The 16,788-nt window shown below is 41.1% G+C and overlaps 1 protein-coding gene across 8 annotated transcripts in view; it reads right to left on the bottom strand.

Annotated features, from left to right (window-relative positions):
* Positions 1–16,788, bottom strand: part of LOC143021185 (glutamate receptor ionotropic, kainate 2-like) — a 97,518-nt gene that overhangs the window by 28,028 nt on the left and 52,702 nt on the right. For 3 of the 8 annotated variants that reach the window (XM_076178527.1, XM_076178478.1, XM_076178508.1), the window contains one exon: positions 11,587–11,702. The exons of 2 other annotated variants lie outside the window; for them this stretch is intronic. In XM_076178527.1, the coding sequence (XP_076034642.1) occupies positions 11,587–11,702 (116 nt within the window). Of the gene's footprint in view, positions 1–4,775; positions 4,892–11,586; positions 11,703–14,492; positions 14,609–16,788 lie in introns of all 8 variants that reach the window. 3 more of the 8 variants (XM_076178497.1, XM_076178517.1, XM_076178488.1) reach the window with 2 other exon arrangements.

The raw sequence follows: 16,788 nt of genomic DNA, 5'->3' as shown, positions 1-16,788 counted from the left end.
GGATGATAGATTCTGGTCAACATGGAATTTGCTTCCGATGGAGATGACCAATCCCAGCTGGCACTGAAGGGGGTTAGTGATTGCCATTTGCCCTCAAAGTCGAAGCACATAGGGCAAAGGTGAAGGCTTCGGCCGCACAAACGCGCCTCCTGGCGTAAACTCCTCACATTTTTCTTCGTCTCCCGGAGTGTCCGGGGAAGTTCCGCAGAACTCTTTTGGTTCCAAGCGAGTGGAGTGCCACAGGGACCTGTGAAAGAGCTTTGAGGAATTGAGGTCGAAAGGAAAAGTGGCGCCTGATGAGGAAGGCTCGAGAGCCAAGACATTCGACACCGGATGATGGAAGAAGAGCCAAAAAGAAACAAGATGTTAAAAAAATAATGATAATAATAACAATAATAATAATAAAATGAAAAGATGATAAATAAAAATAAATAAAAAATAAATAAAGCTTGTTTTACTCGTATCGACTTTTCGCCGTGCGCCGTCCACGACACGACGTCGTGCTCTCAAACAACTATGGGTAGCTATGAACGCTTTCACACGTCACGACCACGACTGCATGTGAAAGCATTCATAGACACCCTTGGCTATTTAAGGGTACGACGTCGTGTCGCGGACGGCGCACGGCGCAAAGTCGACACGTGTGAAAGGAGCCTAGGTGTGCTGTGTAGCCATAGCTCACTTGCGCATCGCTTCGATGTCTCTCGTTTATTTCTTAAGTATACTGGCATCACTTACCATCTTCCAGAACGGAATATTAATATTATCCGGACAAATTAATCCTTTGTTTTCTTATGATGACGAAACCGGATATGGAACGGTTTGGTCATGTAATAACACCCGACGTACTAGATCCAGCTCATTAAAAAGCTGCACAACAACGCTGGATGGAATAGATATTATTACATGATCACGGTCATGTGTACTAGTAAGTACAGACATAAAGCAGTGCAGGCGTATCGGCAGAGAAAAAAAATGTGAGGCGTTAGGGTCACTGAGATGAAATTGGAAATCATAAAGAAATGTTGAAAGGTTTAAGGCAAACTACACACGGAGCGTCTTTGTGACGTGCGTCATTTATGACGACCGTCGAAAAAGACGCTCGTTTTTAGATAACTATACTCGCAAACGTTGTCCTACACACGCAGCGTTAAAATGAAGGTCGTAATTATGGCGCCTGAGCGTTGCTCGTCATCCTGCTAATTTCAATAACTTTACTCGCAAACGTTGTCCTTCACACGCAGCGTTAAAATGACGGTCGTAATTGTGGCGCCTGAGCGTTGCGCGTCAAATTAGCAGGATGACGCGCTACGCTAGGCGCCATAATGACGACCGTCATTTTAACGCTGCGTGTGTAGGACAACGTTTGCGAGTATAGTTAACTAAAAACGAGCGTCTTTTTCGATGGTCGTCATGTCTAACTGTATCTAGTGACATGTAAGCTTCCGGCTGGGATGGGCGTATTGAGATGTTATCGTTAGTGTTTAAGCACAAGTCGATCATCGCATGTCATCGTCAGGTTAGTTGTTTCAGTTTAGTCTGGGGATTTTATGCTTAAAACGGAAATTTCGGGGCACCGCGCACAACACTTCGTCAGCTGTTATGGTCCGTATGCTCACAGGGAATATTTGTGATGGTGTGTGCGAATTCAAATCCCACTTTTTCGTTTAAGCATACGGAAGGGAGTATTTGGTATAGATGCATGTCCACGATGTTGTGCTCGAGTTATATAACTGACGGCACAAACCATGCTTTACAGTGGTATGAGTTTGTTTTGGTGTAATGCGAAGACAGCATATCATAAAAGGTGAGACTGTTCAAGGCCTTCCCAACCGAGGGGGAAAGGCAAACTGGTGTACAACTGTTTAGTCTCGGTATATGGAATTGCAATACGAAATTTTTGGCTCAATTACACCGCCTTGTGTACATATCAGAACTACCTTTCTTGTCCCTTCTTTGCTTCTTTGTGGAACTGTTCTCATCTCGATTTCATTTCCTACACTAATGAAACTTATATAGACATAATCTGAAGCATTGTGTTCAAAGGAAATTAAAAAGAGAGGTTAATGTGTGGACATGCGTTGAGTTTCTGATGTTGGTGTGCACAAGATACGCAGAAAAGTTAAAACTGACAATCGTAATAACTTGAAGTAGACAAAAGTGTGAACAACGATGGGTTTGTGGGTTCAAGAAGAGTGTGAACTAGAGTTAAGCGATAAAGTTATAGTAAAATGGATTTAAGACACGAAGGAGGAACATGTGCTTCGAAATGAGTAAATAAGAGGTCTGGTGAGGGAAGCAAAGTAGTAGTGGCCGGAGACATTAATGCGAGAATAGGAATGTGCTATGGTGAGAGTAACGGGTGAACATGGAGTAGAGCATTAGTGAATAATAAGCGTCTTGTGTTACTCGTCCTGATGATTAGCAAGACCTTGGCTTCATAAAGGCTATCTACATACCAAGAGATTTTTCCCCCTTATGAGGGAGGTAGCCAAGTTAAAGGGACATACCTACGTATGTTGTCTGTGTGACTTAGTGTAGAATAACAATCTGATGAGGACCACAATGGAAATAAGCGTACATGCTTTTTGTGTTATCCTCGGCAATTTGCAATTATTGTTCCGAACTATGTGTTCTTGTCATTATTTTCATTTCATGTACTTTGATTCATTGCCAAATAAAGTCTATCTATCTATCTATCTATCTACCTACTCGCAGCCATTTTACTCCCGTCCTTCTCCCTTTGCCCCCTCTCATCTTAGCTCCTCATGAACGACGGGTCATCCCTGTATCCCGCCCACTGTCCTGGGTAAGAAGCACTGCAGCAAGGCACAGTACATACACAGCAAGGCCACTTCAGAGAGGCATTCTTGAGTTGTTTTATATTTGTAATTCAAACCTATTGATGATATAAAATTGTGTTGTAATCTATCGATACCTCAATTTTTAACGAGACATGAAGCCAGGGTAGGTGTTGGAATATATTGAAAGTGATGTTTGTGAACTCATGGTTGTCTACGATTGTCCCAGGGAGGAAATTTTTGGTTCATCTTCACATCCCTTTCTAAACAAAAATAATGATAAAAACGAATAAATAAAATTGGAAGGTGAGGTTCTGTGTCGTAAACGGTGTAGTCTTCGCTGTGGAGTCTTTGCTCTGTAGTCTCGGCGTGATTATGTTATGTTCTAGTGTTGGTACATTTTTGAGTCTATGGGCCACATCCATAGTTGCCACCTCGAATCCCAAACTCTATTGTCGAGAATGGTAACATGAACGGGGCGAAGATGGGCTGTGGCAAAACAAGTTACCATCCCACATTCTCGGAAATTAATCAATCTATCTTATCTATCTATCAACCTATCTGTATACCTATTTAACTAACCGTGTCTATCTGTATCTGGATATCTAGGTATCTACCTTTTTATCTATACCTATCTGTATCTATCTACCTACCTACATATCTATCTACCTACCTACCTACCTACCTACCTATCTATCTATGTATCTATATATCTATTTATATACCGAAATAATTATTCTCACTAATAAGCGAGGTAGTAAGCCAAAGCATACGCCCACTCTCCACCCTCCACCCTCCACTCTCCACTCTCCATTCCACACTCTCCACCCATTTGTTTTCCCCTCTAACCATAGCTCTTCGTGGATGAAGGTCCATGCTCACTGCCTAGGTCAGAAGCAATGCAGCAAGGCACAGCACTTTTACAGTTGGGTCTGACAGCCAAAGAGGGATTATCTCCACCGCTTCTTTTACATGGCGACCCTTCCTCATCTCTCAGAAGACGAAGAGAAATACCTTCGTGGTGCGTCAGTTTATCATCCATTCAAAAGCGTTCTTGACTCGCGCTTATCTTTTGCCCTCCCCTTCTCTGCTCGACAGACATTTTCCTTATATCCAAGGTCTCCTTCACCCTCTCTATCCATCTTATTCCTGTTTTCCCCCATCAAGTCACTCCATCTCTGCCCTCTATACTCTTTTGCTAGTCTCTCCATTCTTTTTCCATTTGCTCAGACCATCTCGGTATTCTTTGATCAACCCTACCTGCTATCTCCTCCCCCCCCCCCGCTTTCCTCCTCTTCTCCTTGTGTCTCACTCCATCCATCCTCGTAACCTCCACTACACTTCTCAAACACTTCATCACAAACACGTTTAGATTGATTTTTGTCTGCCTCTCTGATGTTCCAAGTCTCTGTCCCGTACAATGTCGTAGAAAGAATCACATTTTCATTTAGTCTTCTCATTGCGTTCATCTCCAGAGACGAGACATTTCTCAGGATTTTTTCATTCCCCCAAGACATTTCCTTGTTCCCCTCACTGTACAGTAAATCTCGACCACCACTTCTCCATTACCTTCTGCGTATGCCCCTAAATACTTAAAACTATCCACTTCCTCCAACCTCTCACTGCCATACTAGTTCCTCACACATCTCGTCACTTTACTTTTACCCACGTTTGCTTTCAACCGTGTCCTCTCACGTACCCTCCCGAACTCAGTCACTAACTGCTTTGAACCCTCCGCTGACCCAGACACGAGCGCAATGTCATCCGCAAACAACAACTGGCTCACCTCCCACTTTCCTCTCACTAACCATCCCTAATCCCCTACCCAACACGTTTACCTTGAGAAAGTAATTTAGGTTCTAGTATCCAGACACTTGCTTAGTATTAGTATTCTAAAGTGCAAGAGCAGGGGTTATTTTTGTAACATTTCTGTGTTAGAAGATGCACAAGAAAGTGTCGAAACGGAGTGCTTACGAAATATGGCATCTCTTGCACAGTCCCCGACCACCAACGCTTTATGAGTAGATCAATTATTTGTCTTTTCTGGAGATCCTTGATGACTTCTGAGATGGCTTTTGTGTAGGGGGAACCTGTTGGATTGTGCGTATGTCAATACAAATACGAAATGAATGAAAGAATGAGTGGGTAAATGAATAGATAAATAAGTAAATAAAAAAGTGAATAAGTAAAATAAGCAAATGAGTAATAAAATCAATAATTGAATAAATAGACAAATAAACGAATAAATAACAAATGGATACGCAAACAAATGCACAATAAACGAACGAGGAAATAAAAATGAAAAATACACACGATAGGATAAAAGTAGGTCAAAGGCCTGTAGGTCCAAAAGTCATTTTCGTGTCAATAGAAAGCCTAATAGCATACGTGTATTTACATATACAGAGGCTTTATTTTGATAAATGAGTGGCAAGAGTCAAAACATATTCTGTGCCCTGCTGTGCTTAGGAAAGAAATGCGGAAAGGTGTGTGTGTGTGTGTGTATTCACCTTGGTATTTTGGATCACGTGTTGGACTCGTGATCGACAGCTATTTCCCTCCCGGAAGAGAGCTCAGAGCTCGTATGACCGATCTATGGGTAATGCTATGACCTTACACGCACACACACACCCAACTCCCCGCCCACGAGAGTTGGAGTAACGACTCGAAGTGCAGCGATACTGAAATAATTCCAGCCCTGGGCAAGATTCGAACGAGGTACCGCCGTCACCCCCGTGCTGACAGTCTGAAACTCTACCAACCGTGCCATCGAGTGTGTTGTGGTGGGGAGTGTTAGTATTGTACCCCCACCAAAGTGGTGTCAAGTCTTCGTTAAACCCCGGCCAAATGTAAACAACCAACCCGAGTTAATTTGGCGTTGTGGGACGGATGTGACCAAAGACCTGTGGGATTAGATTGGATGGTGTAGGGGCAGTCAGGATGCAGTGAAGCTCTGCCAAGAGATCGTTTGAGTCTTCGCGAAATGTCGAGGACGCGAAGTTTGAAGACCGCGAAATTTCGGAAACGCTAATATAAACATATGTATATGTATATATATATATATGTATATGTATATATATGTATATGTATATATATATATATATGTATATGTATATATATATATGTATATATACATATATATATGTACATATATATGTATATATATATACAGTATACATAGATATGTATATGTACATGTATATGTATATATGTATATGTATATATATATACATATATATATATATACATATATATAAATATATATATATATATATATATATGAGAAATTCGCTAGTGAACAGCGACATCAATCAGATAATTTTTATGACCGTCGCGGGGAGGATTCGAACATGCTGCTCAAGGTGCCAAGAAGCGGTGTAAGGCGGCAGTCATGGGGCCTCTTGGCGCCTTGAGCACCAGGTTCGAATCCTCTGCGCGACGGTCATAAAAATTATCTGATATATAATATATATATATAATATATATATATATATATATATATATATATATATTTCAGTTGCATATATGCTGAATAAACGATATTTTTTCAATACCGCCTACTTGTCTACCATATTCGGTAGCACTAGATGCCAGAGAAGACCGACCACACGGGTAGCTCAATGCAGCGAGAATCAATAGCAAATGCATCGGGAATGGCTGGCCAATCAAGCCGTTTCGCTGGATCCAGCGGCTTCATAAGCTAGTGTGACCGAGGCTCTAGATGGCGATGCTATCCACGCACACAAGCGACCAGTAGGAACTCAGATGTCAAGAGAATCAAATGCCTTCCCCTCTCCCGCCCTCCAGTTGCCAACGAGCGGCTGAAGTCAGTTTGAACCTTCACTTGGTAAACGTCACCCTTCCGTGACCTTTTCGTGGCGACGCGAGTTACGTTCTGTAGTCTTAATCTGCCCATAGTAAGGGAGCTTTGCATCCTGGCCAAGGCCCAGATATGGTCTTTTCTATGTCTTCTCCATACTTACAAAGGATTACAAAGGAGGAGTATGCTTACAGGAGACCTTTTGGTCCATAACTAGGTCGGATGCGAAAAAAATAAAATAATGATAAATAAAAATTATAATAATGTATATAATTATAAATAAAATAAATAAATGCATAGGTACACTTAAATACTGGAAAACCCAGTTTTTGAAGAGTTACCTCAACCCTGTCAGAGAAACGAAAAAAAAAAAAAATGGTTGCCATGAAATTCCGAAAAATATAATAATAAGGATTCTATTTTTTGTTGTTTTAATTTTTTTCATATAATGCCGGACTCTTCAGACCAGAATTCATACATACATTTTCACTTTATATACACGCCTGAAGCATTGTGCATACAGAAATTAGTTAAGATATGCAACAGAGAATTGCCATGATTTTGTAAAGGATTCTATAAGCGAGATGCATCACTAGAATGAATCTACAGATAATGAAGTATATTGCAGCCATCGACTCGACATAAACCTTGACTCTGACAGTACATCAAGTTGATGTAGGAAATTTCCATCTGTTTGAACTTACGTTCGTGCTTAAGTACATATCGATTACCAAGAATAAGTGTTAATGTAAAATGGCTCAAATGGACAGACTTCCGTAATGAAAGAGAGAAAATGGGGGAGGGGGAGAGTTAGAGGGAGGGGGGTGAAGGAAGAAAGGAGATTTGGGAGGAAGAGAGAGAGATAAGAGAGAGAGAGAGAGAGAGAGAGACTGAGACTGGAGACGAGAGACTGGAGTTTTTGGAGAGTGTAACGAAGGAAAAAATAAATATTTGTAGCACGGATTAGGAATTCTACTTTGTTCTGCTGGGTTTACAGTATACAAGTCATGCGGTGCGATTATTCTAGACAAGTTGATAGATAAATAAACAAGTTTAACAGTCTGCACTTCATAAGCACTGCTAAGGGCTTAAGTATGTCTACGAGGAGATCCTACAAACAGTCACGAGGAACATCTGGTTTAATGCATTCTGAGGTTTAGTTAATATTTTAAGGGGGAAAATTATTCTATTTACAAGTTTCTAGGAGTTAATTCTTCTTTAAATGCGTATATATATATATTCTTTAATCTTTGTCTCTTCAGAAGTTTATGCTACGGGTTTTACTGAATTGAGTATCACTGTATTTGTAAGCTACGTTTAGCACTGCCTCCATGGTATGAAATGTTCATGAATTATGTTTGGATGAGCATAGTCGAACCTCGGATCCGGGGAAGAAATGTCTAGGTCAGTGGTTCTAAACCTTTGGGTAGTAACCCAGAAGTGGTTAGTTAGACAGGTTGAAATGTTCGACAGGTTTTTGAGTGGCTATATCATAATTATTATTATTATTATTCTTTATTTGATTTTTGTAGTCTTAGTTAACGTCCCGTCTACACGAGCATCAAACATTGTCTTCGGACTTAAGCGAGAATATTGATCTTGATGGTGGACTTGCTGGTGTGTGTACAGAAGACAAACCAACAAAGTTTTCTTCGTTTTGGTCTTCAGCGGGCAGAGGGGGCGAGTCCGTCGCCAGACAACATTCTCGCTTGTGTCTGCAGACACTGTGATACTCGCGTGGTCTGGACTCAAAGAATTGCTGATCCAAAGACCTCCTTCTCATCACATCTTCGCTAATGACCAGTATAAATATGATCTCAAAATGAACCGAACAAGGGATTTTCGGGGGCATGGCTTATCACTACTGGTTACAGAATTTTTTAAAAGAATTTAAAAGAAAGTGAAGAACCACTGATCAAGATGGTGGCGTCAGAATGTTTTGTGCCATCTGTCAGTAGGATACTCATGAAAGTGTAGTCCAAGTGATGTAGTCTTGATAATTATCTAGTTTTTGGTCCTAGTGATATGTTGTAACTGCCTTGCTGTTCTAAACCGAATATAGTAGGTTTGATACTTTGTGTTGCGATATGGTCGATTATATGGTTCAAGTGTTATATTGATTGGTGATTGGGAAGTGTAGTGTTATCGTGATACTGGTGCTGTGATCTTCGTGCTGTGCTTATAATTTCAAGTCATTTTTGTGTTGTGTTGTGTTTTGTATCCTCTCTGTTTCGCTCTTAGTAGGTCACAGTGACGTGTTCTAAGTATCGAACTCTTTGTTGTAACTATAGCTTGGGGCCATGTTTGATTTCGGTGGTATGGGTCAGTCACCGATATTTTGACCCGCCATTTGTCAGTACGCATGACGATATTTAGTCAGCATTTAGTCAGCATTATTTAGTCAGCATGTGCAGCACACAGCGAGGGTTTCTGATTGAGTTCTTTGGGTTTCGCGCGACGCGATAAACGGGTTTAAATTTAGTGTCTTTTCTTCTTCGTCCTTCGTCGGACCGAAAAATCGGAGAGCCTTCGAAGCCCGCTCGGAACGTTAATTAACGGTCACGCACGAGCGATGTCAACGGTCGTGAGGATCCTGCATTTGACGTATTTCAAGTATATATATTATTCTATAAGGATTAAAAAAAATTAGTATCTTTTCTTCGTCCTTCGTTGGACCGAAAAATCGGAGAGCCTTCGAAACACGCTCGGAACGTTAATTAACGGTCACGTGAGGATCCTGCACTTGACGTATTTCTAGTATATATATTATTCTATATGCATTTAAAAAATGACATACAGGGCTATACTACAATGAGTCAAAGTTGACGAAAACTCGCTGTGATGTCCGAGAAGAATACATTTGGGTAAAACATGTGTCAATAGATTTTTAATTGAATTTCAGACTTAGGTATATCTACTTCAATTGGCACATGTTTAGTATATTGTGGAATATTAGATATTAGTGTTTCTTATATATTCTATACAACCATACGAAACCTAATGCAAATAAATTGTGAAAACAAAAAAAAACAGTGAAGATAAACATAATATGCTTTGTAATTTAGTTCATCCGATATGGCTGCACTGACTTGACCATTCTTTTCTTTTCTTTCTTTACTAATTTACACGTATTCTTGGGCAATTTAATAGCAGTTAAAAAAGATAAAAAGGCATTTGCTAAATAGATGTGAAATACAAATGGTATTCACAATGGCGGGCCAGAAATATCGGGATGGTAAATTTGCTCTGTTAGTGTTGAATTCTAAGTGTTAATTTAGCACCAATATTGGTCAAACGCTATGCTCGAATTAATGTTATCTTTGTGTTGAATTTCTATCGATTTGGTTCCATTAGGTTTGAATAGCTTAAGGACTGTGTTTTACTAGCGTTTCTATCCTTATTTACAATCTTGCGCTAGGTTTCGATAAGTGATTTTTGGCATTGACTTGGGTTGGGCTCAGAGGCAAAGCTGAAGATGTTACGACAAGGAGTCTAGATGTTGTGGTCTTGACCAGGGGTGTCAAACGCATGGCCCGCGGGCAGGTCTTAAGTGGCCCGCGGGCCGGTTTTAAGTGGCCCGCGGGCCGGTTTTAAGTGGCCCGCGGGCCGGTCTAAAGTGGCCCGCGAGGTAAGATATTTTCCCACTCGAGTTACTATAATTGTTGTAACTGGGGAGAAAATAATTGTTATAACTGAGGAAAATGTAACTAAACTGCTAAGATGAGTCATAATAACTTATACTTTTTGTTTATATATAATATTAAATTATTTCTATTTTATGTATTTTATTTTATTTTATTGTATTTAATTTTTTATTGTTATTATTATTCTTTACTTTTATGGCTCTTAAGACCATAACCAAGTACATAGTTGGCATTCGAAAGGATTTGAGTTTGACAACCCCGGACTCTTGATGATGCGCCACATTTTCGTTCCGTAGTTTTTAGGGGTTGATGTTGTTGATGTGTTTTCAAGGATTTATCGTTTTTGTTGTATGGCAGTGGAGGTGACAAGTCGTTCGGTTTGTTGGACCTAAGATGAACAACAGATGTTCCTTTCATTTTTATTTCATTTCATTCTCATTTGCTTATTCATTTCACGAATATGATGGAGAGTATTTTGAAGGTGATAAAAATTTTGAAAAAAAAAAAAAAAATAGTGATGAAGTAAAAATATCTTTTGTTCATAATTTTGGACCTTTAGCAAACTGGTGTTCTTTATGTAAATGAGTGGTATTTGATTCTGAACACATGTATCACAATCATGCGGTAAACATATATAATTTCACTTGATTTAGTGGTCCAATCTATCAAAAAATCTTAACTACGCTCAGGTAAAATCATTAGAGTTGCTAATGATTACAGAAGCTTTGATCAGTTATGAAAAACAAAAATATTTGTTTACTGAATTTTGTTAGCTTTCTGCTTGATGGTGGAACGACTTTGAACATCGTTGAAGTGATATAAGTATCAGGTCAATTAGGTAGTTGTCATTAGATTTTGGATTCGTGGGTAGTTGTGTATAAATGTATTCTGTTTTCAAAGGTTTTTTGTTAGTTGGGATGCCGTAGACTTCAGGAATTGTGAGTTACTGAAGTCTTTGGATGACTGAAGTGTTCATGGAATATGTTTTTGGAGTATATGCGTGATTGTGCATTATTCCGTGTTTAGGAGTTCTTGGAGTATTGTGGTGAGGATGTATGTGTAGCAGCGTGCGTGGGGAGTAACGAGCACTGAAAGTGTCAAAATGTTGGAGTGCCGTAGACTTCAGGAATTACGAGTTACTGAAGTCTTTGGATGACTGAAGTGTCCATGGAATGTGTTTTTGGAGTATATGTGTGCTTGTGCATAATTTCTTCCTTAGGGGTAATATCAAGGTTCTTGGAGTACTGTAGTAAGGATGTGTGTGTACCAGCGTGCTTGGGAGTAACAAACACTGAAAGTGTCAAAATGTTGGAGTGCTTACTTTGCACCTCCCCCCTCCCTTGCTGTGTTTCCACCAGCGCATTTTGAGGGAGTGAAGGATCCCGTTTTCCTGCAGGCTGAGGATGGCTCCCGTGATGGCGTTTGTGTATGGGGAACCTGAAGGGTCAAGGTGGAGGTCATTACAAGGACATAGGTCGAGGTGCCGGTCATTACAAGGACACACGAGAGACAAGACCTGCAAGGGTCGGTTACTTAGAAACCAAGTCGAAGTCGAGACCTGAAGAGTCAAGGGTCGAAGTGCTCGTTGTGAGGTCGAAGTCGTGGATGACCTATTAAGAGTGAAGTGGAAAAAAAAAAAGATTTAAGGAACGAACTCTGTCGAGATCCACATTCCAGTTGAGAAGACTTGGCGTCGGAGGATACGGATGCGACCGAAGACCTGTAGGATTAAATCGGATGGTGAAGAGGCAGTGAGTTTTTTTTTTCTACAGCTAGATCGTCTGAGAGTCTACTTGTAGTACGCGAAGACCAAGGGGACGCGACATCAGTACGAAGTCTTTGACCCGGGACCACAATGCATGGATGACAGACGGGAGGGACATGCTCGCATGGAACTAGGCGAGCATCGTGTTTTTTTTTTCCTTATCATCTAGATACTATTTTTGACTCGCGTTAGGGCCATCATCACTAGAAACTACAAAGTGACGTGTGGACGCTTTGCTGCCACCTTCTTGTGGATAAATAAGAAGGAAAACAAAAGAGAAAAATGTATACATCAGTACTTTGAATGCATGTATAGGATATATCTACTTTCTCACGTCTCATATCCTCCCTAACTGCCATAATTTCTTCCCCCATACCTCCTTTATTTTTTACTGTATTGGACCAAGAACACTGCACACTGTGTTTACTACCGTCCTTCCCACATACTCCATCATGCTTTCTCTTCATATCCTCTTCAATCTTCAACTTTCTCTCCCTCTATCTTTTCTTCATGCATTCTTTATCAACCTATTCTACTCTGTGGTTCCTTTTCAATCTTCAACTTTCTTTCCCTCTATCTTTTCTTCATGCATTCTTTATCAACCTATTCTACTCTGTGGTTCCTTTTCAATCTTCAACTTTCTTTCCCTCTACCTTTTCTTCATGCATTCTTTATCAACCTATTCTACTCTGTGGTTCCTTTTCAATCTTCAACTTTCTTTCCCTCTACCTTTTCTTCATGCATTCTTTATCAACCTATTCTACTCTATGGTTCCTTTTCAATCTTCAACTTTCTTTCCCTCTACCTTTTCTTCATGCATTCTTTATCAACCTATTCTACTCTATGGTTCCTTTTCAATCTTCAACTTTCTTTCCCTCTACCTTTTCTTCATGCATTCTTTATCAACCTATTCTACTCTGTGGTCTCGACGACCGCAAATTGCCTTGGTATGAATCTACTCAATGGTCCCTCAAGCATCTTCTAGGTCTTCCTCCACGCGTCTCAAGTTGCTGCTGGATTCAGTGCCGTCGCTCTGCAAACACTCGTCAAACAATCCATCTGGAAACTTGTTCGCCGTTTTCTATAGACTCTTCAGCATCCACAGTTCATTACCAACAACCGTTCTTCTTGCGTCCACGAGTTCGTCCGTACTTTGGCTGCTCGAATGTTCCTAATTCTTCCAGTTTGTATGCTTTTGATTTGTAGTGGTTTCTCTCTCTCTCTCTCTCTCTCTCTCTCTCTCTCTCTCTCTCTCTCTCTCTCTCTCTCTCTCTCTCTCTCTCTCTCTCTCTCTCTCTCTCTCCCTCCCTCCCTCCCTCCCTCTATCTTTCCCTCCCTCTATCTCTCCCTCCCTCTATCTCTCTCTCCCTCTATATCTCTCTCTGTCACTCTTTCGCTCTCTCTCTGTCGCTCTCTCGCTCTCTCTCTATCTATCTCTGTCACTCTCGCTCTCACTGTCGTTCTCTCTCTCTTTCTCTCTCTTTCTCTCTCTGTCTGTCTCTCTCTCTCTTTCCATTCCTATTCCCATTCCCATTCCTGTTCCCATCATCTCTCTCTCTTGACATTGACGCCCATCTTCCTCCACATGTATATTTCCCAACCATTGTTACAATTTTTACATTTTTTCTTCGCCTTTTCCATCCAGCACCATATCATCTGTAAACATTCCCAGGTTTATCCAATCCCTACCACTTGGCGACATATCATTTCACTGTGCACTGCACTTTGATTCATTTCTTTCATTATGCACTCTTCGCATGTACAACGTATCTTAAACAAGAGTAATGACATCATTCATCCTTGCCTCATCCCAATCATCGTCCTTTCCTTTCTCACTCAGTCCTAAAGAAACGTGTGTGTGTGTGCGTGTGTGTGTGTGTGTGTGTGTGTGTGTGTGTGTGTGTGTGTGTGTGTGTGTGTGTGTGTGTGTGTGTGTGTGTGTGTGTATGTGTGTGAATTGAAGGCTTTGCTGCATCCACACGTCGGTCAGTATTGCACGCAAAGAGCTGTGTCTAATCACCCCACGGATGGCCACATAGTAGACGCCACGTCGCGTCGGCCCGGTGGTGAGGAAATGCACCTGAAGCCGCCGCGGAAACGGGCACAAAATAATCCTTTTAAGAGAACCAAGAATCACCTCATGCAGTAAAGAAAAGCGAGCGGTCTCTCTCATTGCAAACGCAACATTCATGGCAGCATATCAAGTGTGCATGGCGACTGGGACACAAGAATAACATAAATGTCAAGCGGATTTGCAGTCGTGAGAATTAGCAGCGAACATACCATACAATGCATTTTTATGTAGCCAAATTCTAGTAACAGTGGACATACACGGATATACTTGTAATAAATCAACCAAAGGTTTTTAAGAAATTAAACTTAGAGGTGTGTGTATCGGGGGGGGGGGGGTTGCGCAAATAAGGGAAGGCGTGGGTTGCTGAGAGGACACTAGGGGCTGTTACCTCGCATCTCCCCCCTCCCCGCTTTTCCTTCCACCATCTCCTCTTCAAGATATGAAGCCTCCCCATCTCCTGAAGCTTTAGCACCGCCGAGTTGATCAGCGTGCGGTACGGGGAACCTGTTGGTATGACCACATGCCATCACACACCATCGGATACCATCCTGTTGCATCACATACCAGTATATAATTATGCCACCATACCTGTCACGATGCAACCTCATTGTAAACAGATTTGCGGCTCATACATCAAATATGGTGAAACATGAAATGGAGGTTACTGTTGCCGGGTTGTACGTTTGTTGATATGTAAAGATCTGTGGTACAATCAGATGAAATATCTGAGTGATAAAGTCTCTTTAGGAGTAAAGAGCGCAAACCCCGAAAGGCCATTAGAAAGATAATATCAAATTGAAATGACACACTTTTCACACCAGTTGTATGAAAATACGAAAGAACAGGAATTTCACTATTATTTTCTCAAGGATCATGAGAACATAGAAAAAACAAAGTCTGATCTGATGGCCTTTTTGGATATGACCACTTTACTGTGGGAGATAAGTTCAGTTTATATTTTAGAATTACCCGCATTCACGGTCATGCAAAGATGCTACATTTGTCACAGTGCATAACTTAGACACAAGGAAATGCCTTTTCACACTGTGTGGATGCCCAAATATATGATCCCATTTATTTCTGTTCTTTGCAAAATACACCGAAGGCATGGTGATTTGGGATGGCATATCCAACTTCCCAGCATAGTCTAGGACAGGTGGGGAACCTGCGGCCTTCCGGGCCATCAAGTGCGGCCTTCTGCGGCCTTAGATATACATATTATTTTTTCTAAAAGACCTTGAATATCTTTTAAGTCTGAAATCATTATACACCTGAAACTTATAATATACACCCACACACACAGACGAAAGCAAAGTTTACCGTGTTCAGTGATGTCACTCCCTAAAAAGGGATAAAATAATTGAAAAAATATAATAATTTGTTCAGTGCGGCCTCTATGTGGGACGATGAATTGTAAGGTGGCCTTCATGCACAAAAAGGTTCCCCACCCCTGGTCTAGGATGTGGCAGGGGTGTGTGCTTTCTCCCTGGTTCTCCGCACGGGATAATTATCGTCAGGTCTGTTGTTGCTTATTGATGTGGTGTCAGTATTGATACGCCAAGATCGCATGTCCTGAACATTGCTGATGATGCTATACTCTTGCATATCTTATCCTTGTCCTTGAATCAGTGGATGCTGAGGCGAAGCCTAAAGGCTCTAAGCCTCTCGAATTAAGGCTCTAAGCCTCTCGAATTAAGGCTCTAAGCCTCTCGAATTAAGGCGAAAACCCAAGCACCGAGTCTAGTTCAGATGTTAAATAACTAGGTCACTAGAATGAGGAAATCTTAGGAGGCATTTAGTGTTTCAGTTTGTTAGTGAGGCCCACATATCCGGGAGATCTCGTACAACAGTCACTAGACGATTGGGAATGGCGCACGAAGTTAAATATGATTTACCTCAATATATAGAGTGATGCATTCATTTGTACCTCAGAATTAAGGTTCACATTTCAAAGACGTTAGTGACCGTTGACTTGTATGGACGTAAACACTGGGATGCTATATGACTTGTATGGCTGCGAGACGTGTACCTTTGCTTTGACCTTGGTCATATTTTCATTGTTAACATTTCTCTGGAGGAACTTGGGGGCTCCAGTTGGGTGAGTGTTTCTTAAACGAAAAACACTGATGGTGAAATGAGGTGAGTAAACCGTCTTACCACCGAAGGCCAGAAGAGATACAATGGTCACGTGACTCGCGAGCCAAATGATGTTCCTTTCCACAAGTGGGATGATCTTTCATGGATAAATCCTACCCTGCAGGACATGGCTGTCAGGTAATTTTTGTTTACAAAGGGGCACACCAAGCTGGGGGGATCATCCAAGATAGAGAGCTAATGAACAGTCGTTTGGAGATCTTGTTAGTTATGTTAATCCTGTTCTGGCCTGGACTCCTCTGTGACTGCTCGCTAGAAAATTCTCTCTTTGTTTTTAGTTTGAATTTAGATCAAATTTCGCTTGGTCTTCTCCTGGGTTGTGCAGCACACACACAGCTGATTATTAGTGTTTTGTCAACTATAAACAGCGTCTCTATCCTTGAGGACAATATTGATTCGACGTAGTGGGGCCATAGAAGCAGTAGAGGAGAGATTGTGGGAAATGGCAGATTGTAATTTTTTTTTTTTTTTTTTTGTAAGGATCGTTTTGAATTACGAAGAAAGCTGCGTGAATCTGAGGGGTAGGGGTC

This window comes from Oratosquilla oratoria, chromosome 3 (assembly GCF_046742065.1).
Source record: "Oratosquilla oratoria isolate Oo_2021 chromosome 3, ASM4674206v1, whole genome shotgun sequence".
NCBI lineage: Eukaryota > Metazoa > Arthropoda > Malacostraca > Stomatopoda > Squillidae > Oratosquilla > Oratosquilla oratoria.
This window is presented reverse-complemented; position numbering and strand designations above follow the sequence as displayed.